The sequence below is a fragment of the Danio rerio genome, chromosome 22 (genome assembly GCF_049306965.1).
Source record: "Danio rerio strain Tuebingen ecotype United States chromosome 22, GRCz12tu, whole genome shotgun sequence".
In the NCBI taxonomy this organism is placed as follows: domain Eukaryota; kingdom Metazoa; phylum Chordata; class Actinopteri; order Cypriniformes; family Danionidae; genus Danio; species Danio rerio.
Genome location: NC_133197.1, coordinates 30,996,769 through 31,019,826, shown reverse-complemented (window position 1 = coordinate 31,019,826; position 23,058 = coordinate 30,996,769). Strand labels below are relative to the sequence as shown.

At 35.2% G+C, this 23,058-nt stretch overlaps 1 protein-coding gene across 3 annotated transcripts in view; it reads right to left on the bottom strand.

Annotated features, from left to right (window-relative positions):
• baiap2l2b (BAR/IMD domain containing adaptor protein 2 like 2b) overlaps window positions 1-23,058 on the bottom strand; it is a 35,602-nt gene that overhangs the window by 11,510 nt on the left and 1,034 nt on the right. For 2 of the 3 annotated variants that reach the window (XM_073936654.1, XM_005161808.6), the window contains 12 exons: window positions 21,444-21,670; window positions 21,300-21,360; window positions 17,882-17,957; window positions 17,039-17,125; window positions 14,740-14,801; window positions 6,399-6,470; window positions 6,226-6,315; window positions 3,591-3,722; window positions 3,369-3,473; window positions 1,430-1,511; window positions 471-678; window positions 337-399 (listed from right to left, as the gene is read on the bottom strand). In XM_073936654.1, the coding sequence (XP_073792755.1) occupies window positions 337-399; window positions 471-678; window positions 1,430-1,511; window positions 3,369-3,473; window positions 3,591-3,722; window positions 6,226-6,315; window positions 6,399-6,470; window positions 14,740-14,801; window positions 17,039-17,125; window positions 17,882-17,957; window positions 21,300-21,353 (1,031 nt within the window). In that variant the 5' untranslated portion in view covers window positions 21,354-21,360; window positions 21,444-21,670. 3 annotated transcript variants of the gene reach the window in all.

The window sequence follows — 23,058 nt, the reverse complement described above, 5'->3', positions numbered from 1 at the left end:
ACAGAATTGGTGAGCAGGAGGTGTCTGTTAGTTTAATTTCCAGCTCTTTCTGAATGAAATGCCTACTTTACAACATCCAGTCAGCTCACAGTAGAAAAAAACAAGCAACGTCCACTGTTTCCTCATTTAATATTTTGTTTCTAATGGAACTGCATCACAATACGAAAAAAAAAACAGTCACAGATTCTGGTTCATGCGGACTTTAAACAAAGACAGTAGACTAAGGAAGAACAGGAGCTCACGCACTGTTATTCTCAAAATAAAAGCCTTCTCTATCACATCGGCAGGTATACTGGGAAGTCGACCACTAGACACAACTCACATACTCAACTTTACCTTAAGCCCACAGGTAGAAAGTCTTCAGTGGATGCCACGTAGGCAGCAGGAAACCAGCCTTGGCTAAAAACAATAAAGAACAATGAGACTAAAGAATTTCTGGAAACCTCACTAACAATAGCCAAATCTCTCACCGTAGGCTTGGATCATGGCGTCCATACAGCCAACCATTGCGTGGTTCTGGTATGAGCACAGTCAACAGGTCGCCACGGGCAAACGGCAGCAGGACCGGATTGGATGAAGCGGGATGTGAAACGATGGCCCTCATGGAGCGACCGCCGCCCAGACCTAAAGACTCGCCCACAGAGCTGGAGCGGGAACGACTGGGGAGAGGAGACGGGGCTGCAAAGAGGAGGAGTAAATGAAGGACAGAAATCTTAAACACCTGACGGAAACCCAAAGGAGGGCCTGCAAGGGTCTGTTCATGCAGACAAGGTCTTAGGGACCATTGCAAACACCTTTACCAACATCAGAATCATTTTTTGATGCAAAATTAATTTATTAATTATGCCTTACATCACATAATTAAGAAACTTGAATAGGCCTACTATAAGAAGCTAAAGGTAATCAGCTTTAAAAGTAAAACTAAATAAATATTAAATACTCTTGGCTCATGAAAGTGTAAAGCCTGCAGCCCACAACAAATGTGGAAAGTTACTGTGTATCATATTTAAAAAAAACATTTACTATGAATTTTATGTAATTTTGCTCACATGGATAATTGAATATCATTCAGATGATGTCATTACTCTGCTGTGCCATCAGCCTATTGCAGAATAGCTGATCATGATTTTCAAAGATCGATAGATCTGTTCATCACAACATCGCAGCTACCTTAGATCAGTTTATCCAGATATTTCAATCTGACTCACAAACTTGTTTGAAGAACCAAATTAGCCACAGATCAGTTATTGAGATTAAAATATCCAGGATCTGTCCAATTATCGTAGACCATTAAAGCTAGTTACGAAGAATGAACCCTAGGATACTAAAGTTGTCAACAAAGTTAACTTTGGTATAAAACTAAACATTGTCTTAATTCTAAACTTTTTACAGACTAATTTAGGGGATGAGCATTACTGAGTCTCCAGACCTCTAGAGGGCACTCTCCCCAGAGGTTCGCGGTCCATTTCTCGGTCTCCAGTCTGCAGCAGAGAGCCCACAGAACTTTTTAACTGCAACAGACACATAAGCAGGTGTTAGTGTACAGTGTGTGATGTGAATTTCCTCATCAGTATGGTATGCTAGTAGGGCTAGGCGACTAATCGAATTGAAATCTATTACGCGACTGAGCAAAGCTAAAAATGCTCATGTTGTTCTGTGTATGTACTTGAGTTTTTAAAGTTTACATATATGTCTTTGTATTAAAGGACTAAATTGTTTTACAGATAGTATATAAATATATATATATATACACATTTTAATGCAATAATTGCTGTGCAGTAAAGAAAATTGTGTATGGAAAGCATTGTCAATGCAGAGTGATGCACCGAGATATCGAATTGAACTGCATCGATGGCATGATTATCATAACCGAACCAAACAGTGTGACCAGTGTAGGTTCACACTACTAATATTATATTATATTATATTATAGTATTTTATATGATATTTTATATTTAAATTATATTTTATATTTATATTATATTATAATAACATTATATTATATTTTCTACATTTACTACACAAAGCTGTAGATGGTTGAGAAGCTATACAAAATAACTGTCATTATCACACATTATGATCATCTCGATGTCATTATCAACAATTTTTGCTCAGCAAGTTCAACTACAGTTTACCCAAACCCTAACTGTCCGATCGAACTAGGACTTTTTTGATTTGTTCATTTTTCCTGAAGTAATTTATTAAGTAATTCATCACAAAGTAGCTAAAAAGATATGGGCTATTCCTATTAGTAATTTATTAAAGATTAAAATATTAAAATATAAATTTCACATGAACCCCTGTAGGCCAAAAAAGGTATTAAAAACAGTTGCGAACTGTCTATGCCTTAGTTTGAATATATGTGTACGTGTATGAGTCAAATGTTAGTTTGTTACAGCAATTAGTTGACAGTTTAGCAAAATGCTAACATGAGACAATTAGGATAAGCGAGTGTGCTGAAGCATCAAGAATACAAAGAAGTCAATCGGTTATAACTTGTGGTGAAAAATTGACCGTGGATTAATTGTGGTCGATCAGGAAAGCTATTTAAAGTTGTTGCAATACATAAGTTCAGTTTTCAGTCAAATGAAGTAGTCCCTCACTATAACGCGGTTCACCTTTCGCGGTCTCGCAGTGTCATGGATTTTTATGTGTGCAATTTTACATGCTTTTTTTTTTTTTACAGCGCATTTTACAGCGTTTTGCATTCAAAGCATTTTCCAGTTAATGTTGCCAACGTTTCAGTCAACGATAGTCAGATTAGATAAATAAATGACTAAACTAGTAGCTCCTCCCTTTCCTTTACATGAGCAAAGCTTTAAAGTGTTCAGCATTACACACTTTTTTTTATCGATTATTAAGTACATCATGCGACCATTTATCCTACAAAATGGCATGCAATGGCATGGAATAGTGCATATGTATCTGATATGAGACGAACTTTTTGAGCTTTAGCATTACCAAACCTCTATTCCACATTTGCAGAGTAAATATAAATGAAGTTTTGCTCAATTTGCTCAGTTCTAGATTCTTGCCATTGCCATCTGCTTCGATAGCAAAAGTCCATGATAATGTTTTTTCATGACTTTACAGAAGCAATCTTTTAACAGAATATAAAGCACCTCTTAAAATGTGTCACAAACAGCATTTCACAATACTAAGCGGTGCAAAATTAAATTTCATAGCTCATGAATTAATCCACAGTTGACAGATGTGATACAAAAAAAAAGTTAAATCTGTGACTCTATGCCACACAAAGCTACCCATCTGTTCTATTGTTCGACTGTGCACTGGCATTTAGTCAAAAAATGAGCGAGCAAAAGTAGAGGAATACGGATGCTCTTCATTCCCATCATTTCCAGTGTCACCTGAGCCTCTTGATCTAATGGAGTGGGCGTTCGAGGTCTGGAGCTTCTGCTCTCGCTGACTTTCTCTTTCCATCCATCTGCTCTCTGCTGGAGAGATACTCCCGTCTGTCAACACAAGGAAAGATGCTTGAGCAGTGGAGCTGATAGGGTTTGGAAGGAATGGAAAGAGGATCTATATGACTGAGCACACTGCTAATGAAGCCCAGAGGAAAGCAGCTGTACCTTATTGATAAGGTATAGAAGTGACTGTGTAAGTCCGCAATGTTTCTCAGCCAAGAAACGATATCTCCTTTCTTCCTCTTTGAGAATCTCATGCTGACTCTGCCTCAGGTACTGCATGTACTCGCTGCTCTCCTGCGCACACATAAGTGCATGTGTATTGAGATTGTTCCAGAACCTACAGAGCTCCACTGTCTTCATTCACAGTGGCAGTTGCAACATTGCACAAAAGGTGGATCACGACTTTGTCAAACTGCCAAGGCTAGTTTTATTTATGTTGCTTCAAACTGTCAGTTGTTACAAAAAAAAATGAACGAATGCTAGTCATTTTTCATTACAAACCACTGTAGGTTTAAGAATTAACATAGGAACCATGCAAGATTTGACTAACAATAAGTGTTTGATGTTAGCTAATAAAAAACTCAATCAATTGAAATTGTTATGGCAATATGAATAAAGTCAAACTGTTTTAAATCTACACTGTCAGAGTTATTAGACTTTTTAGATTTATCTTAGCACAAATGCTAAAAAAAACTAGACAAGTAAACTTTACTCGAAGACTTGAATTGTTCAATTTTGTTCGCTAATGACAGTGTTGACAACAGTAGAAAATACTGAGTTCTAAATCAATTGAAATTGTTAATGGTTTGCTATAAAGTATTGGTAGCTTAGCAATATGCTAACATCAAATTGTTTTGAAATCAAGGCATTCAGAGTTATTAGACTTTTGATTTATCTTTGTAAATGCTAAATAACTAAACTGGTCAATTTTAATTGTTCGATTTTGTTCGCCAACAACATGTTAATGACAAAGTTGACAACAAATGGGAATACTGAGGGAATACTGACAACAAATAGAATGACTGAAGTATGAGTTATCAGACTTTTTAGATTTAGCTTAGCAAATGCTAAAAGACTACACTGGTAAAGCTTACTTGAACATATGAATTGTTAGACTTTCTACTCTAACAACAAGCTAATGACAGAGTTCCCTGCTGAAAAATCCAGCTTAAACCAGCCTAGGCTGGTTGGCTGGTTTTAGCTGGTCGACCAGGCTGGTTTTAGTGGGGTTTTGGCCACTTCCAGGCTGGTTTCCAGCCATTTCCAGCCTGGTCTTAGCTGGTCAGGCTGGGACATGACCAGCCAAATGCTGGAAATGGCTGGAAACCAGCCTGGAAATGGCCAAAACCCCTCTAAAACCAGCCTGGTCGACCAGCTAAAACCAGCCAACCAGCCTAGGCTGGTTTATGCTGGATTTTTCAGCAGGGTTGACATCAAATGGGAATACTGGGAAGGCCAGACTGCTAAAGTTTGCTGAAACAATTGTATCGTTTATTTTTTTCGCTAACAACATGCTAATGACAGAGCGTACAACAAATGAGAATATTGAGTTCTAAATCAAATGAGATTGCTAATGGTTTGCTAGAAAATATTGCTGGCTTAGCAATATGCTAACATCAAATTGTTTTGAAATCAAACCAGTCAGACTTATTACATTTTTTATTTATCTTAGCAAATACTAAAAGAGTACACAGCTAATGCTTGCTGGAACATTTGAATTGTTCGATTGTGTTTGCTAACAACATGCCAATGACAAAGCTGACAACAAATGAGAATACTGAGTTCTAAATCAATTAGGAATGTTAATGGTTTGCTATAAGGTATGGTTAGCTTAGCAATAAACTAAAGTCAAACTGTTTTGAAATCTACACAGTCACAGTTATTAGACGTTTCTTAGGAAATGCTAAAAGACTGGGCTGGTAAGCTTACTAAAACATTTGAATTGTTAGACTTTGTTTTATAACAACATGCTAATGACAGCAATAACAACAAAAGATAATACTGAGTTCTGAATCAATTGACATTGCTAATGGTTTGCTTTAAAGTATTGTTAGCTTAGCAATATGCTAATGTCAAATTGCTTTGAAAGCAAGACAGTCAAGAGTTATTAGACTTTTGATTTATCTTAGCAAATGCTAAATGACTAAACTGGTAAATTTGCATTGTTCGATTTTGTTCGCTAACAACATGCTAATGACAGAGCTGACAACAAATGAGAATAGTGAGTTCTGAATCAATTAAGATTGTTATTGGTTTGCTATAAAGTATTGTTAGCTTAGCAATATACTTACATAAAATTGTTTCGAAATCAAAACAGTCAGACTTATTAGAATTTTGATTTGTCTTAGCAAATGCTAAACAGGTAAAAACTGGTAAAGTTTGCTGGAACATTTAAATTGTTAGACTTTGTTTGCTAACAACATGCTAATGACAGAGTTAACAACAAATGAGAATACTGAGTTTCTTACCAACTTACTAACATGCTAATTGCAAATGCTACAAGACTCAAATAAGATCATTAGTTTTTTAGATTAGCATACCAATGACAGACCAATAGATTCAGCTGAGACAGAGGTTATTTAAGAGTTATTATCTTAAAATTGATGCTCACGTCAAACTCCACAAAACTGAAATGAGATTGTTCTAGTATTTTGATGTTAACTTAGCAACATCATAAGGCCAAGTTACAATCTTTTAGGATACATTCAGATAGTTAGTTTCTTAGAATACAGACTTGTTTGCATAACAAACATTAGACACCTTAAAAATGTTTACATGAACAAAAACGTGGTCTTACCAGTGAGTCTCTGAAGGCACCACGTCTCAGCTGACGCTCCAGCGATGCCGCCTGATTCCTCACCTCCAGTTCATACACTCTACGACTGCCCTTTATATATATATTGAACATATTAGCTCATACACACACAGGATATACATATACAGAGACACACCACAAGCTTCTTGACTCACCTCAATGTATTCCTCGTCCAGCTTCACGTTCTTGTCCATGGCCTGCAGAACCTCCACATGGAACCAGCGGAACTGAAACAGTAATCAAGACCAACGAGTAAGGCAAGCCACTTTAGCATTTAATCAATATAACATACTAGTATCCGTTTTCCTGCTCTAGCTCTTATTTTTAGACACTTGTATCTTTTCCAAGTACTATAACTAATTCATTAGCTACTAATGATTATTCTTTAGGTACTTTATATGTACCTAAGACACTTTTTTTTGACAAGCTTTTAATTAACAGTATGGTGGTCTGGTTTTACATTTGGTGTTATTTGAGCTTGGATTTTAACCTGTTTTAATATAGATTTTTTTTTTACTGTAAAGCACTTTGTTACTTATTGTCTGTAAAAGGTGCTATATAAATAATTTTTACTGTAAAAGATACTAGAAATTATTAATTATGTAACCTACTGGTCCTATTGCACCTGGACTGAGCTGGGGTCGAACCGGCGATTCTTTGCATGGGAGTCGGCTGCTCAAACAAGGAGGCTAAAGACCATGGCACCCAACGTCTGTCGCTAGAGCACCTTTTGATGTCATAGAAGTGAGGTTTATCTGCATAGCACTTCACTAGCTGGCCTCCATCACAATCACACCCCTAAACCTCACTCCCATCCCAGACGAGCCACCACGTGTAACCCACCGGTCCTACAGCACTCAACTTGGTCTGAGATTGGATCAAACCGGCAATTCTTTGCTTGGAAGTCTGTTGCTCTAACAAGGAAGCTAAAGACCATGGCACCGAACGTCTGTCGCTGGAGCACTTTTTAAGGTTAAAGAGGTTTACCTGCATAGCACTTTGCTAGCTGGCCTCAGTCACAATTATATACTCATTAGCTGCATTTCCACTATCGCACCTAAAGCGAGGGTGCCAGGGTGAACCAGGGCCAGTAGCGTTTCCACTGACTTCCGGGGCCTGATCGGGCCAAAGCGGGGCTTCCTCAGGGCCAGCGGCCAGCCTTTTTCAGCCCCCTAAATACTTTGGGGGGGTGGAGGAAGTTTCCAGAGTCTGGTAAAGATGGCATGCCGCCATTACAATAGTTTTACGATAACACACGAGTACATGCACCAAAAAAATAAATAAAATAAATAAATAAAGGAAAGAAAACATATAGCTGGTCAGAGGCGTTGCTCGCTGCACACGTTGGGACTTGCTCAACTTTTCAAGCATCGATGGAAGCATCAACCAATCAGATCACTGTATGCAAATAAACCATCTCAGACAGTGGCCTATTGCTGACAGATTTTCATTGGCTGACGCGGCTATGACGATCGAGTCAGCCTCAACTTCAGACACATGCTCTGTCAAGCGTTGATGCTGAAGCCCCGTGTGAATGGGGCGTAACACAGACTTTATTTGAAGTATTTGAAAGTAAAAACTGGAATCTTTTCTGGGAGCGTCCTAGGCTTTTCCGTGCTGACGGCCTGCACCCCAGTCGAGCTGGAGCTGAACTCCTGTCGGACAACATCTCTAGATTACTTCTGACTAGTAGGTAAAAATTCACAAAATTCACATTATAGCCACATAGACTCTAGTTCGTCCCACTTAAGCATCAGTAATGCATATCTGGCTAACCCCATAGAGACTGTGCCTGTTCCTCGTATTATTAGATCAAGAAATAAACGTACTGTGTGCTCCAGAATAAATCTATTAAGAATCAAATCAGAAAAACCGCTAAAAAGTGAAAATACAAATTTCGTAAAGCTCGGTCTCCAAAACATCAGGTCACTAGCACCTAAAGCACTTATCATAAATGAAATAATAACAGATAACAATCTTAATGCACTTTGTCTCACTGAAACCTGGCTGAAACAAAATGACTATATTAGTTTAAATGAAGCAATTCCTCCAGGATTCTTATATAAACATGAGGCTTGTCAAACTGGTCGTGGTGGTGGAGTTGCATCAATCTTTAGTGATTTCCTTAATGTCAATCAGAGAAATGGACTTATGTTTAGCTCCTTTGAAGTATTAGCGCTTAATGTTCAGCTTCCAGATACTATGCAAAAACCTATGTTATCTCTCGCTTTAATCACAATATGTAGACCCCCAGGACCCTATGTCAATTTTCTAAAAGAGTTTTCTGATTATATTTCTGACTTACTAGTCAAAACTGATATAATACTAATTGTCGGTGACTTTAAGATCCACATAGATGACACTAACGATTACATACATTATATGGATTTACTACACTCACTTGGGATAAAGCAAAACATTGTGGGTCCAACCCATCGCTTAAAGCATACATTAGATCTAATTCTGTCTTATGGAATTGAGGTCATTGATGTAGACATTATACCACAAAGTGATGATATGACAGACCACTACCTCTTACTATATAAGCTGTGTTTACCTAAAATTAGCAAACCCGCTCCAATATTTCGCCCTAGTAGAACTATCGTTCCGTTAACCAAAGATAAATTTATAAATAACTTACCTGATCTTTCTCTATTTGGTAATGCACCCGCAAACTCAAATGATCTTGATGTAGTAACCAGCAGTATGGATGCCATCTTTACTAGTACACTAAATACTGTGTCACCAATCAAATTAAAAAAGGCTAGAGAGATTAAAACTACACCATGGTATAATGGCGTAAATGGAAAAAAAAATATTTAGAGGTCTTTAGAATTGCGTACAAATACAGTATGTCCAGCTATTGGAGGGCTCTAAAAACTGCCAGGGCCGAACACTTCCGCAAACTGATAGAAAAATAATCGAAACAATCCTAGATTTTTATTTAACACCATTGCTAAATTAGCAAATAATTGGTCATCCTTGGAACAAAATGTTCCACCACAAATTAGTAGTGATGACTTTTTTCAGTGATAAAATTTTCAGTGATGAAATTTTTCAGTGATAAAATAGAAGGCTTTAGACAGAAAATAGGAGATTTTGCTGGAATATGCTGGACTTAATTCCAACTAAATTACTGAAAGAATTGCTACCTGCTATAGGAGAAACTCTTCTTAACATTATCAACTCTTCTTTATTTATAGGCCATGTTCCAAAATGTTACAAGCTAGCTGTTATTAAGCCTATTATTAAGAAACCGCAACAGGACCCCAACAACTTAGCTAACTATAGGCCTATTTCAAATCTTCCATTTATGTCTAAAATACTAAAAAAAGTTGTTTCTACTCAATTATGCTCCTTTCTGCAGACAAACAATAATTTTGAAGTGTTTCAGTCAGGTTATAGAGCTCATCACAGTACATAAAACTGCATTAGTGAAAATAACCAATGATTTACTCTTAGCTGCTGACCAAGGGTGCATCTCGCTATTAGTTCTACACGATCTTAGTGCGGCATTTGACACCATTGACCACAATATCCTCATAAATCGCTTAAAATCTACAGGTGTCCAGGGACAAGCTCTACAATGGTTTAAGTCATACTTAACTGACTGTTACCAGTTTGTGAATATTAATGGACAGCCTTCACAAGTCAACCTTCAACAATTTTCTTCTCTTAAACTCAGACAAAACAAAATAACTTATTGGGCCTAAATCCTGTACACAGCAGATCTCGCAACTCAATCTACAATTAAAGGGATACAAAGTTAGCGTTAGCTCTAGTATAAAAGATCTGGGTGTCATATTAGACAGCAATCTAACTTTTGAAAACCATATATCCCATGTCACAAAAACTGCCTTCTTTCATCTGAGAAATATCGCTAAATTACGAAGTATGCTATCAATCTCTGATGCAGAAAAGCTAGTCTATGCTTTTATGACTTCTAGGTTGGATTACTGCAATGCTCTATTTGCTGGCTGCCCAGCATCCTCTATTAACAAACTTGATTTAGTACAAAATGCAGCAGCCAGAGTTCTGACCAGGTCTAGAAAATATGATTATATCACCCCAATTTTATCCTCCTTAGACTGGCTGCCTGTTAAGTTTCGTATTGAGTTTAAAATATTACTTCTCACCTATAAAGCTCTAAATAATCTAGCCCCTGTTTATCTAACCAACCTTCTGTCTTGCTACAATTCAACTCGCTCTTTAAAATCTCAAAACTCAGGGCTTCTGGTAGTACCTAGAATAGCAAAGTCGAATAAAGGAGGTCGAGCCTTCTCCTTTATGGCTCCTACACTCTGGAATAGCCTTCCTTATAACATCCGAGGGTCAGACACACACTCTCAGTTCAAAACTAGATTAAAGACCTATCTGTTTAGTAAAGCATACACTCAATGCATCACTTAGCGGGTTTCCACACAAGTTTCTGCATCTTGTTTATATACACTATGAACAGCAGCTAAGCTAATTACTCTCTTCATTCTCAATTTCCACCTGGGGATACTCATCCCGAGGTTCTCAGATTATGCGGAGTCACTGATTGGATCCAAGACCAGCGACGTGATGATCCCAAGGTGTCCATATCCGGGACCAGGCCGTATCCTGAGCTGATGCTGCGCTGTTGGTCAAGGGGGAGTGGAGAGCATGAGACTGATTCCAGTGACACTCCAGGGACAGACGTGTCTTCGCTGAGGCCAGCTTCCAGCCTCCACCGCTGAGACTGCAGCTCTGCACAAGACTTTTGGCCAGCGGAGAAATTAAAATGGTTGTGCCGAACTGAGTCTGGTTCTCTCAAGGTTTTTTTTCTTCACTCTCCTATTGGTGAAGTTTTTTTTTCCTCTCCGATGTCGCCTCTGGCTTGCATGGTTCAGGATCTGTAGAGCTACGCATCGATGAATTTGCTCTTCAGTGTTTGGACTCTCAGTAATGATTTTAAACCACACTGAACTGAGCTAAACTGAACTGAACTTAAACACTAAAAACTGAACTACCCTGCTCCAGTTACTATGACCATTTATGTGAAGCTGCTTTGACACAATCTTCATTGTAAAAGCACTATACAAATAAAGCTGAATTGAAAAACATCAAAATAACAGTGTTTAGGGGCTAAATGTATTACAACAGTGTTTTTAAAAGACTAACCACTTTATTGCTATACAGTAGTGTATAACCAAGCACATGTGGTCAGAACACAAACGAGTTGCAGGAAATAAAGTGTTAAGCGTATCTCCTAAAGAAAAGCCTGTCTAAACAAATTGCTAGCAGGCATCTGTAGCTTCGATCACGCTCCACCTCTTTGCCCTTTTTTGGTTAACCCTGGTTGGTGTCAAGACTTGCGAACAAAACGGCACCAGTTGGCCACGCCCACTTGTAGCTTCATTTGCGCTCTTCAGAAACCTATGGGTGACGTCACGGATACTACGTCCATATTTTTTACAGTCTATGGGCAAGACCCCAATTTATAGTTTTTTGTTGGGTGACTTGTACATAGCCGAAGCTATTGTGAGCATTTATACTTCTGCATTGCTCTGAAATCACACTTACGAAATGCTTATATGCGGTGAAGTTTTTATACCCATTGTCAAGTTTCTTTGGCTGTGTTTTAAGTAACACCAGAGATGTGTGTGATGCTACTGTAGCAGTATCTCAAACACGCAGAAAACTCTTTTTGGGTAGAAAGAGACAGGAGCCGGCAAACGTTTAACAACTTTAACCATAAAATAAACACAAAAACATCTTCTCCATTGGACTCAAGACTTGCTAAACACTTGATCCGCTCCCATGGCTTTTGGGAAACTTTTTAAGATGGAAAAGACAGCTTTTATCGCATGCCGCAGCATCACATTGAGTGTTGTTGACTCTTATTTCACAGCTGGGACGTTTCTAGCTTTTACAACGTCTCCTAACCACATGTGACGTGAAACAAGCAGATGTCTGTGTGCCCAAATTTCAGCCACCCTACAAAATGGTTATAATCACCAATGTTACATTATTAAAAGAAGAGTGACTGAGTGACTGAAGTTGTTGGTTTGCACTGAGCCACTGTTCTAACATTCATTTACAAAGTGTTAGCTAGTTATTTAATTTTCAATATATAAGGTGAGCTACAGTATATGCTACTTTCAGTAGTATGGCAATAAATGTCACATAATGGTATTCAAATTCACATTAATAACACTGGAAAAAAAGCACATAACCTTCATTCTCATTTTCATAATAGTTAATGCAGATGTTTTGCAGCAAAACATTTTTACATTTTAAATTTATTTTTCTTTTTTAAATACAAATTTTGCGCATCGACGTCATAAATGATTAAGTTAAAAACTAATTTTAGCATGAATAATATGTAGTAGTTAGGACAAGCTGCAAAGCGGCATTGAAATTGCAGTTTGAAAGTACAGTACTAACCACTGAACCCAAAAGTCCATGTTACAATATGAAGAAATATTTAAAAACCATAATCTTACCCTACTTTGTTTAAGCAAAATGTCTTTCACAGATGTAAAATCTATTAAGGATCAATCATGCATATTTTTTGGGAATGCAAAAAGCATTTTCTGAATTTCCCACAAAAAATTCTGGAAAGCAGTACAGGACTTTGCAGCCAAAGCTATGCAAACTCCATTAGACAACACACCAACGCTATACCTCTTTGGTATGGATTTGAACAAGACGCTTGACCCTACTTATAGAAAGAGACTTGGCATCATTTCCTATCAAGCAAAAAATGCATTTTGCTCAATTGGAACCAACTAAGGCCTCCAACATTTGAACTGTTCATACAACTTTCGAATGAAACAATGCTATTGGAACAATACATATACTACTTAAGAAACAAGGGGGATGTCTTTCAAAAAACAAGGATGCTTCTAATAATCCTCTGACCACTTCAGATGTACTTTCATCAAAAATGTGACTTTACTCAATCACAGCAGGACTTTGTTGTTACCATTTACTAAAATCGGGCAGTCTATCTGAATAGGGAAACATTAAATACCCTAATACTGTTTGCCAAGCTTACAATTACATTACATATTTAGAACCACCAATAAAATTAAGCAACAACCATTACAACCAGTATTGTTTCTCAACGTTCAAAATAAAATCTTTCAGGTTGCCCAAGCTAATGTGCATACGCATTTGAAAAGAGCGAGATCACGACACCAACCTAAGTTCTAAATCACCAAACTTTTCTACACATTATCACCCTCTGAATAATGCTTCATCTGATCGTGCTCCTCATCTGCAGTAATTCACAACTTAGTCTTGCGGCGAATCTCCTCCAGAAATAACAGCGACTCTTTGTTTCTAAGTTTGTGGGGCATTTGAGTAGTTGCTGTCATGCGATGTGCATTTGACAGGACAGACTGTACCTCGCGTTCATTTCATACAGATTACAAAACCAGAACACTTTTGTTTTCAAGTGTATTCTTTCATTTAAAGTACAAACTTCAAGCTTTATGTGAATATACTTCTTAGGTCTGTGAGAATTCACTGAGATTCTAGTGCGTTTGTTGACCACACGAAAACACAACACGATCAATGATTGGCTCCTGTACTAATAGGCGGGGCTGCATTCGCCATATTGACTGCTACACTCTTCCCCATTCAAAACCATATTTGTGAAATTTCTTGTGTGTTCTTAAGTCTTTGCTAATACACACGCACACTGGATTAACTATGGCTGAGGCACCTAGCAGCAGTGAACCGTTCACATTTTGTGTCTTTGTCGCAACCATGATTTTTCCAATGGAGGCTTGCACGCGCATATAGGGAGGGCCGACTCACAAGCCAGGCCTCCAATTTTGGGGATTAGTTTTCCACTTAATTTAAGTCCAAAGATAGAAATGTACTACGGTTTGTTTTTTATTATTTTGTGCTATATTATCTAGCAATTCATAAGCAAAAACAACACTTTAAAGTGATAACATCCGACACTTTCAAGTGATTTTCTAAACTAGTTGAGTTTTGAAATTAATAAATGCATATTAATTATGATAACCGTGATTATTCCTCACACTATAATCGGACAACCAAAATCTGTAAATCGTTGCATACTAGTTGCAGCTAAAAAATAGGTTGGAGTAAAAAAAATAGCAAAAATACTTTTTGTTTTTTAATTTCTAGTTTTTGTTTCTAGTCCAAAATAAAAAATTAAATCAAGAAACATTTTAATTTACTAACATTTTACAGAAAACAGAAAACATTTTACATAAATCAAAAATGGCAGATTATTTATGTTGTTTAAAGCATAAACTCAATGAAATCAAGACAATATTTTTACTTGTCTACAAAATGCTTCTTGATTTAGGAATTTGTATATATTTGGACTAGAAACAAGACAAAAACTACAACAATACAATATGTGAGTAAAAGCATTTTTTTGCAGGGCATAAAAAAGACACTAGCGTGGTTTATTGCTAGATTAAATGTTAAAATGGCTTGCCATGCTATGAATCCCATTAGCCAGAAAGACTTGAACTTTTAACTCACCACTCCCTCTGCCTCAGCCGTCAGCTTCCTCTGAGTCTCTGATATCTGGATCAACACGTCGCCTGGCAAGCAAACAAAATACATTAATTAAATAATTGATTGTCAATACATATTTAATAAGTGCAGAAATGGAAGAGTGGCTTTTTGTAAACAGTCTGAATATCACGGGACTGTTGAGTTTGTTCAGTAGCTCGTGTCGGTTAATGAACCGCAACTAATTAAGAGACCAGAAATGAATCAGATACTATTAAAGGGATGAATCAATAAAGAAAATAACATATTTAGTCATTAGTTTTATACTCTCATGTCATTTTAAAGCACCAAAATACTTTTGCATGTTTTAAGAAAGAAACTCAGTGACAAAAATACAAACACTGAAACATTTATGAAAAATATCTTATTTGAAAAATTTACAATTTTTTATATCTTTCCTGAAGAAATATATTAAATATTACTCATTATTAAATATAAATATATTAAATAATGAAACCATGCATCAATTATTTAAATATCAATGCTCACATGGACACCTAATGCCTAGCAAGTGATCCATTTACATAATGGTATATACAGTAGTCAACATTTGAAGTGGATCAAATTGTTTCAAAATGGTCCTAAGACAAGGATGGCTGCTGTTCAATTGTTTTAGGAGAACTTTGATAAACGGCGATGTTCCACTTCAAATGTTGACTTATGTATATCTCACTCTTCTTCTGCCTCTTTCACAGATCACCGACAGTATTGTTTCTTGGCTATAACTTTGTCACCAAGGATTTTCCAGAGATTTCTAATCAGGTTTACGTCAGGTCTCTGGTCTGGCCATTTCATTATTTCAATGTTTTCAGCTTCAAGGAACTATTTTATGTCTGAATGACGAAAAAACTAATAAAAATGTCAATTTAAAAGGCTAGTTGATCCAAAAATTAAACGAAAATAATGTTATTAATTACAAAATAATTACAAATGATTTTGACTGGATGAACACAGCAAGTGATCCATTTACATAATGGTATACAGTAGTCAACATTCGAAGTCGATCAAAATCGTTTTTGTTTTTTTCCAACAGTGTCACTTTCATTTTTTTTTTCAAAATTGTTTCATTTATGAAAAAAATCTTCTTTTAAAGATTTTAATAAATGACAATATACATTTTTAATAACTTTATTGAAGAAATATATTAAATATTACCACGATTTAACTGGTAATAATTCTTCCACAAAAAATAAATCTTTCTTACAATTATAAATATATATATCAATTATATGTTTTTGATTTATTATAATTTAAAACATGTATAATTAACACTACCTAATTATATTATTTAAAAAAAAAATTAATTTCTTCTAAAAGCACCCAAGAAATAGCATTTAGCTTTATACCACCTATTTTTTTATTAGTTTATTTTTATTTTTTAAGTATGTATTAATATGTGCATTGTAATGATGAGTGTTATGTGCTAGTAAGGGGATCAATGAATTTAACGGGGTGAAAGAATGAGACCATGCATCAATTATTTAAGTCTCAATGCTCACATGGACACCTGATGCTTAACACACGCGCACACACACACACCCCTTGTCCAGTCACATGCAGGTTTATAAGCTGGTAGTAATTTTTAAACCCTTATTTAACGTTCTATGCCTCTTAAACTGGTCCCACTTTATATTAAGTGTCCCTAACTACTATGTACTTACTTTAAAAAATAAATACAATGTACTTACTGTGTTTATACTGTATTTGAGAACACTTGTGGTGCTTTTGAGTTGGAATAGAGGTTGGGTTATGGATAGGTTTGGTGGTATGGGTTGGTTTAAGGGTAGGTTAAGGTGTAAGGGATGGTCAACAGTGTATTTACAAATGTAATTACAGAAGTTAATTACAGATGTAATTACATGCATGTATTTAATCAAGCATAAGTACACAGTAAATACATGTATATGCACAATAAGTACATTGTAACAAACTATTAATTCCTATGTAAGTACATATTAGTTAAGGCCACTTAATATAAAGTGGAACCCTTAAACTAGTATTCTGTAATTCATCGTTTCTTTATCTCGTGACTGAAACTAAAACTCATAACTTTGGCATCAACCTGAAGGTTTCTCTCAGCCAAATCTTGTGTTTTTCGACAGAGGAGAGGAAGCATCTGGCGCTGGATGCTGTTCGCTGAAACATCTATTGTCTGTAGGACAAACATGCGCTAGTACAGCCAGAAAGTAGAGTTAAAAACTCAGTGGACATCTTGCTTCACAATCTGCCCAGCTGGCACTACTTTAGAGACGCACAGGATTCTTACCGAGTGATCTAGATGATAGTGTGCTGAGAGCTTGTTCGCCCATCTTAGCAAGAGCGCTGAAGTAGGCTTCGCTTGTCAGAGCCAACGCTTTGATGAGGAGAAAAACAGAAAAATAGTGTTTATTCATGCGTTTTTAGCATTCCCTAATGATCATGATGATATTATTAATAGCTAAAATAAGCCCCTGGTGGTATAGATTGTGTTTACTAGTGTATAGAAGTGTTTACTAGTTTAATAGACCCCCACAAAATGTTCTGAGATGAGTCTTTTTTTACAGTAGGTTTGGCATTTTATAAAATTCAAAACAATCAAATTCAAATTCAAAACAGTCAGACATGCAGTGAAATGCTTACACAACCACTTAGAAAACCTTAGAAAAATAACAATAACAAAAATAATAACAGAACGAATCAACATTTTGGAGAAATATAAATACAACAGAAAATAAAAGTAAACATAAAATATTTAAAGACGTTTTTCACACGCACATACAAAAAAAATAAAAATAAACTGACAAAATAAAAATCTAAACCACATATAAAACAAAAAATCCTACTATACATAAAACAACAACAAAAGAAATGTAAAACAAAGCATAATGAAATATAAATAAATGCATTTAAATATAACCAAATGAAGAAAAAAAAGTTCAACCACCCCCCCAACAAATAAAAAGCAAACCACAAACCTACAAGAAAAATTAAAACCAAATAAAACAAAAAATAAATAAACCAGCATAAATATCAGACAAAACAAAACACTCAAACAAAACAAAACAAAAACTTCAATGCATCAAACATTGCTTTTGCATACATTTGTTTTTAAAACACACAGCATGCTCACCTTGAAAAGCTTTGATGTAGCTGTTTCCTAAAGTGACCAGCTTTTGCAAGCCAGGATTAAACTGATCCATGAGGTTCTGAATAAACCAAAACAACACCATCATACTGTCAACATTCACTCTGAGATGCTATTAAATATAAGCATTAGCTAATTAGTATCTCAAATTATTAAACAGCCAACTGGAACACTTGAATCTTATTAGTCAGTTGCGACATTTAATGATATGTTATTCCCAGAAAACAACTGCTAAATTATCTTGATCGCCAATGGATACACACTTGCACACACGCATATATATATATATATATATATATATATATATATATATATATATATATATATATATATATATATATATATATATATATATATATATATATATATATATATACACACACACACACAGACACAGACACACACACACATGCATACATACTTACATACATACAGTTAAAGTCAGAATTATTAGCCCTCCTGAATTATTTACCTATTATTTCTAAAAATAATAGTTTAATAATTAATTTCTAATAACTGATTTATTTTATCTTTGCCATGATGACAGTAAACAATATTTTACTAGATAATTTTGTCCTCAAAATGGTGTTTGAAAAATTAAAACTGCTTTTATTCTAGCCGAAATAAAACAAATAAGACTTATCAATCATACCTTAAAAATGTCCTTGCTCTGTTAAACATTACTTGGCAAATATTTAAAAAGGAAAAAAAATCAAAGGGGGCTAATAATTCTGACTTTAACTGAATATGTTTCTAACGGAGGCCAGGTAGCGAAGTGCTATGCAGGTAAACATCGTTCATCTAACTTATAAAGATGTTCTAGCGACAGACTAGGACTTTAGCCTCCTTGTTAGAGCAGCTGACTCCCATGCAAAAAATAATATTAATAATTAGCTGGTTCGATCTCAGTTTAGACCAGGCTGAGTGTAGTAGGATTGGTGGGTTACATATGGGGGCTCGTCCGGGATGGGTGTGAGGTTTAGGAGGGTAAATGTAATGGAGGACACTCAGTTGAAGTCAGAATTATTATTAGGCCCCCTTTGATTTTTGATTTCAGTAATTTTCATTTCTGTCAGCTTTGCATTTAATTCAAGAATTACTAAAGTATTATGGCTCAGAACAACGTTTTGTCTAATATTTAGGTTTTGTCGCAAGAAGCTGTGTAAGAAGGAGGATAAAGTACATCCAAACTATTGTTTTCGAAAAATACAGCCATCAGTCTTATACAACAGTGTTTTGCATTGCGTAAGGCTGCTGATAAACTAGTCGGTTGGGCTTTATTCCATGATAACAACCTTCAGGATGTACTTTATCCCTTATATAAACTATAATGGAACATTCAGCAAGAAGTACCGTTTTATATTAGAATGATTGTTATTTATATTATAAATGGACATGAATTTTTTTAAGTATACAGTGGTCCCCCGCCATAACGCAGTTCACCTTTTGCGGTTTTGCAGATTTTTTGCAATTTGACATGTTATTTTTTTTTAAGCGTAATGTGTTCTGTGTCCTGATTAGCGGATTGTGTTGTGCGTCCTGATTGGCTGTAGACCATTGTCAATCAAAGTCCTCCGTGCCGTACCTCCTGTACAGTACAGAACGTGTTCAGCTTGCCAAATTGATATCTTTGCTAGCTGTGTGACTCTGAAGTGCTATACTGTATGATTACAAATTTGCTCCCCACAATGATGACAAAACTTTTTGCACCGTCAAAGGCACCCATGGTAACACCCAAAAAGCAGCAGAAGAAGCTAACCATCATACAAAAAGTGGATAGTAATTATGCGAATGTCTAAACGAGAGAAAAGTGTGAAAATGTTGATGCCTATTTAAGAAAATAACGTAGTAATGGGGTTTTACAGCCTTAAAACATAATAATTGTAAATAAAAAAAAATAAAAAAAAACTGACTACTTCACGGATTTCGCCTATTGTGGGCTACTTTTTAGAGCGTAACTCCCACGATTAATGAGGGACCACTGTAATAAACAATATAAAATAAACATTATATATATATTAGGTTTGACGTCATATATATTAGTATACATAACGTGTTCAATGATTGAAATCAATGTCAGAGATTTTACTGTAATTAATATGATGTTAAAAATTGTACACATACCTTTAAAGATACTACTTAATCTATATAACTCTAATCTATAACCACACACTATAGCATGCAGATGAAAGACTTTATTCAACCAATAATAGTTGAATAATTGAATAAAGAATGTGTGGTTGTATATTCTCGTTAATTAAAATTAATATGGCATTGTAATTAATAATAAACAGAATAATAATGAACAGACATATGACATTTTTTTTATAGTAATGTATAGTAAATAATATAGGGTTTTTGAGCCATACTATAGTAAAGTACGAGTCAATTTGTTGTGGTAGATCTATAGTTGTAATTTCAGTTGACATGTTAATACAGTATAATTACTACTATACTAAAAAATACTATAATAATATAAACAAACTTACCCAGTACTGTAGTTGTTTATACTATAATACGCCAGTGTTTACTATAGTAAAAACTAAACTACAGTATTTATTAAGGGTTATCAGTTGATTATAAAAAATACTGTTGCATAAATACACTTCATTGAACATGTACACATACACTGTAAAACCCATCAGTCAATTTTACCAAATAAAATAAGTTTAGTTAACGCAAAATCAACTGAAAAGTTAATACTACTTATTTGAAAAGAGTTTTGAACTCAGTGTTGAAGGCAATTAAATACCTCGTTACTTCAACTTAAACGAAGTAAGTTCACAGTTCTCACATAGGATATTTTTTTTTAACTTAAATGGTTTGTAGGAATTGGTTTTCTCAAACGGTTTGAGTTGACTTAACTTATTTGGTTTTATAGTACTCATTTGGTTTAAGTTCCCTTCATTTATTGGATTTTACTGTGCTCAAACTGCTTCATTTACTCAAATAAATTGCATTCACAGTACTCATTAGGATTAGTTTCTGAACTTAAATGGTTTATTCCAATCAGTTTCTTTAAATGGTTTGAGTTACCTTAACTTTTGAGGTTTTATTGTGTATATATACTCTGTACCAACTATACAATATCACATATACTATATAACTGCAGGTTAACTATGTTTTTATACAATAAGTTGAAAGCTTTAAGTACCTAATTAATTAAAGGTATTAGTAACTAATAAAGTTATGGCAACTAATAACCTTAACTTTAGGGAATTTAAATAATATGTAATCATGTACACTTTTTGTAAAGCTGCTTTGAAGAAATAACTATTGTGAACAGCGCTATACAAGTAAACTTGTATTGAATTAACAAAGAGTTGTAAAATATATACAGCATAACACATTTTACTATAGTATAGTTCAAAACACTACAGTCTTTTGTAGGCAGAACACTCACATTATAAACACTCAAAGTTGATCTGTGTAAAAGGTCACTGTTCACTCCAGACATCCTGTTTCTGTGGGGAAATATACACATGTAACATTAGCAACAATGATCAACTGCAGAATTACTAACAGATAAAGAGGGTTCCTTACATACCTGTGATAGTGAAAGTTTTCACGCTGCAGTTATTACACAGATAACACACTCTACTGATGTCTTCAGAGACTTGTTGATGCCTATTAGAGGACGAGAGAGAGGGAGTACGAAATAAAGAGAGAGAGAGGAGACCACATCTGATACGCATGGAGTGTTGAATTATTTACTCGTCCCATGACTGAGCGTGGAGAAGGGTGTCCGTCTGACAGGTGGGCAGGGGAGACTCACTGCAGATGTAGAAGTGACGCTTTAGATACTTACACCAGTCACATGTCCGAAAAAGAAAAAAAAAAAAAATTAATTTAAAGGGTTAGTTCATCCAAAAATGAAACAAAAATTATGTTAATTACAAAATACTTACAAATGATTTTGACTACTGTATATTTCACTCTTCTTCAATCTCTTTCACAGATCAACGACTGTAGTATTTCTTAGCGATAATTTTGTCACCACGGATTTTTAATCAGGTTTACTTCAGGACTTTGGTCTGGCCATTGTATTATATCAATGTTTTTAGCTTCACGGAACTATTTTACGTTAAATTTAGGAATTTTTTTTTTTAAGAGAATTTAAAGGGTTAGTTTAAAAAAAAAAAAAAAAATATATATATATATATATATATATATATATATATATATATATATATATATATATATATATATTTTGTGTGTGTGTGTGTGTGTGTGTGTGTGTGTGTGTGTGTGTGTGTGTGTGTGTGTGTGTGTGTTATTAATTACAAAATAATTACAAATGATTTCGACTGGATAAAAGCAGCAAGTGTTTGATTTACATAATGGTATATACAGCAGTCAACATTTAAAGTGGAAGAATGGCTAAGACAAGAATGGCTGTCGCTCAATTGTTTCAGCAAAACTTTGATAAATGGCGATGATCTGCTTCAAATGTTCACTACTGTACATATCACTCTTCCTCAGTCTTTTTTACAGATCACCAACTGTAGTGTTTCTTAGCCATAACTTTGTCAAGGATTTTAGCAGAGATTTTTAATCAGGTTTACATCAGGACTCTGGTCTGGCCATTTCATAATTTCAGCCTCAAGGAACTGTTTTATGTCCGAATGACAGTGGTGTAAAGTAACTATTTACAAATACTCAAGTTACTGTTATTGAGTAGTTTTTCTCAGAAATTGTAATTTACTAAGTAGTTTTAAAAAATTTTACTTTTCCTTCAGTACATTTTTAGTGATGTATCTGTACTTTTACTCTCACTACTTTTCTTCAACCTGCAGTCGCTACTTTAATATTTCTTGTTCATGGAAATTAGAAAAATCAGTCCTGTAATTCCTGTACAATCAAATCACACATAGAAGGTAAATTGCATCATAATGAACTACTTCAAGACATGTGCACGTTACATTGCAACAAACTGTTTAGAAGCATTAAGTGTCCAAGAAGATGTTTAAAATCTTTATATGCATTGACCAAGAGACTGTTTAGATCAGGAATGCCCAAACACAGTCCTAGAGGGCCGATGTCCTGCAGATTTTAGCCCCACTTTGCCTCAACACACCTGCACGGATGTTTCTAGAAAGCCTAGTAAGAGATTGATTAGCTAGCCCGGGTGCGTCTAATTGAGATTGGAACTAAACTTTGCA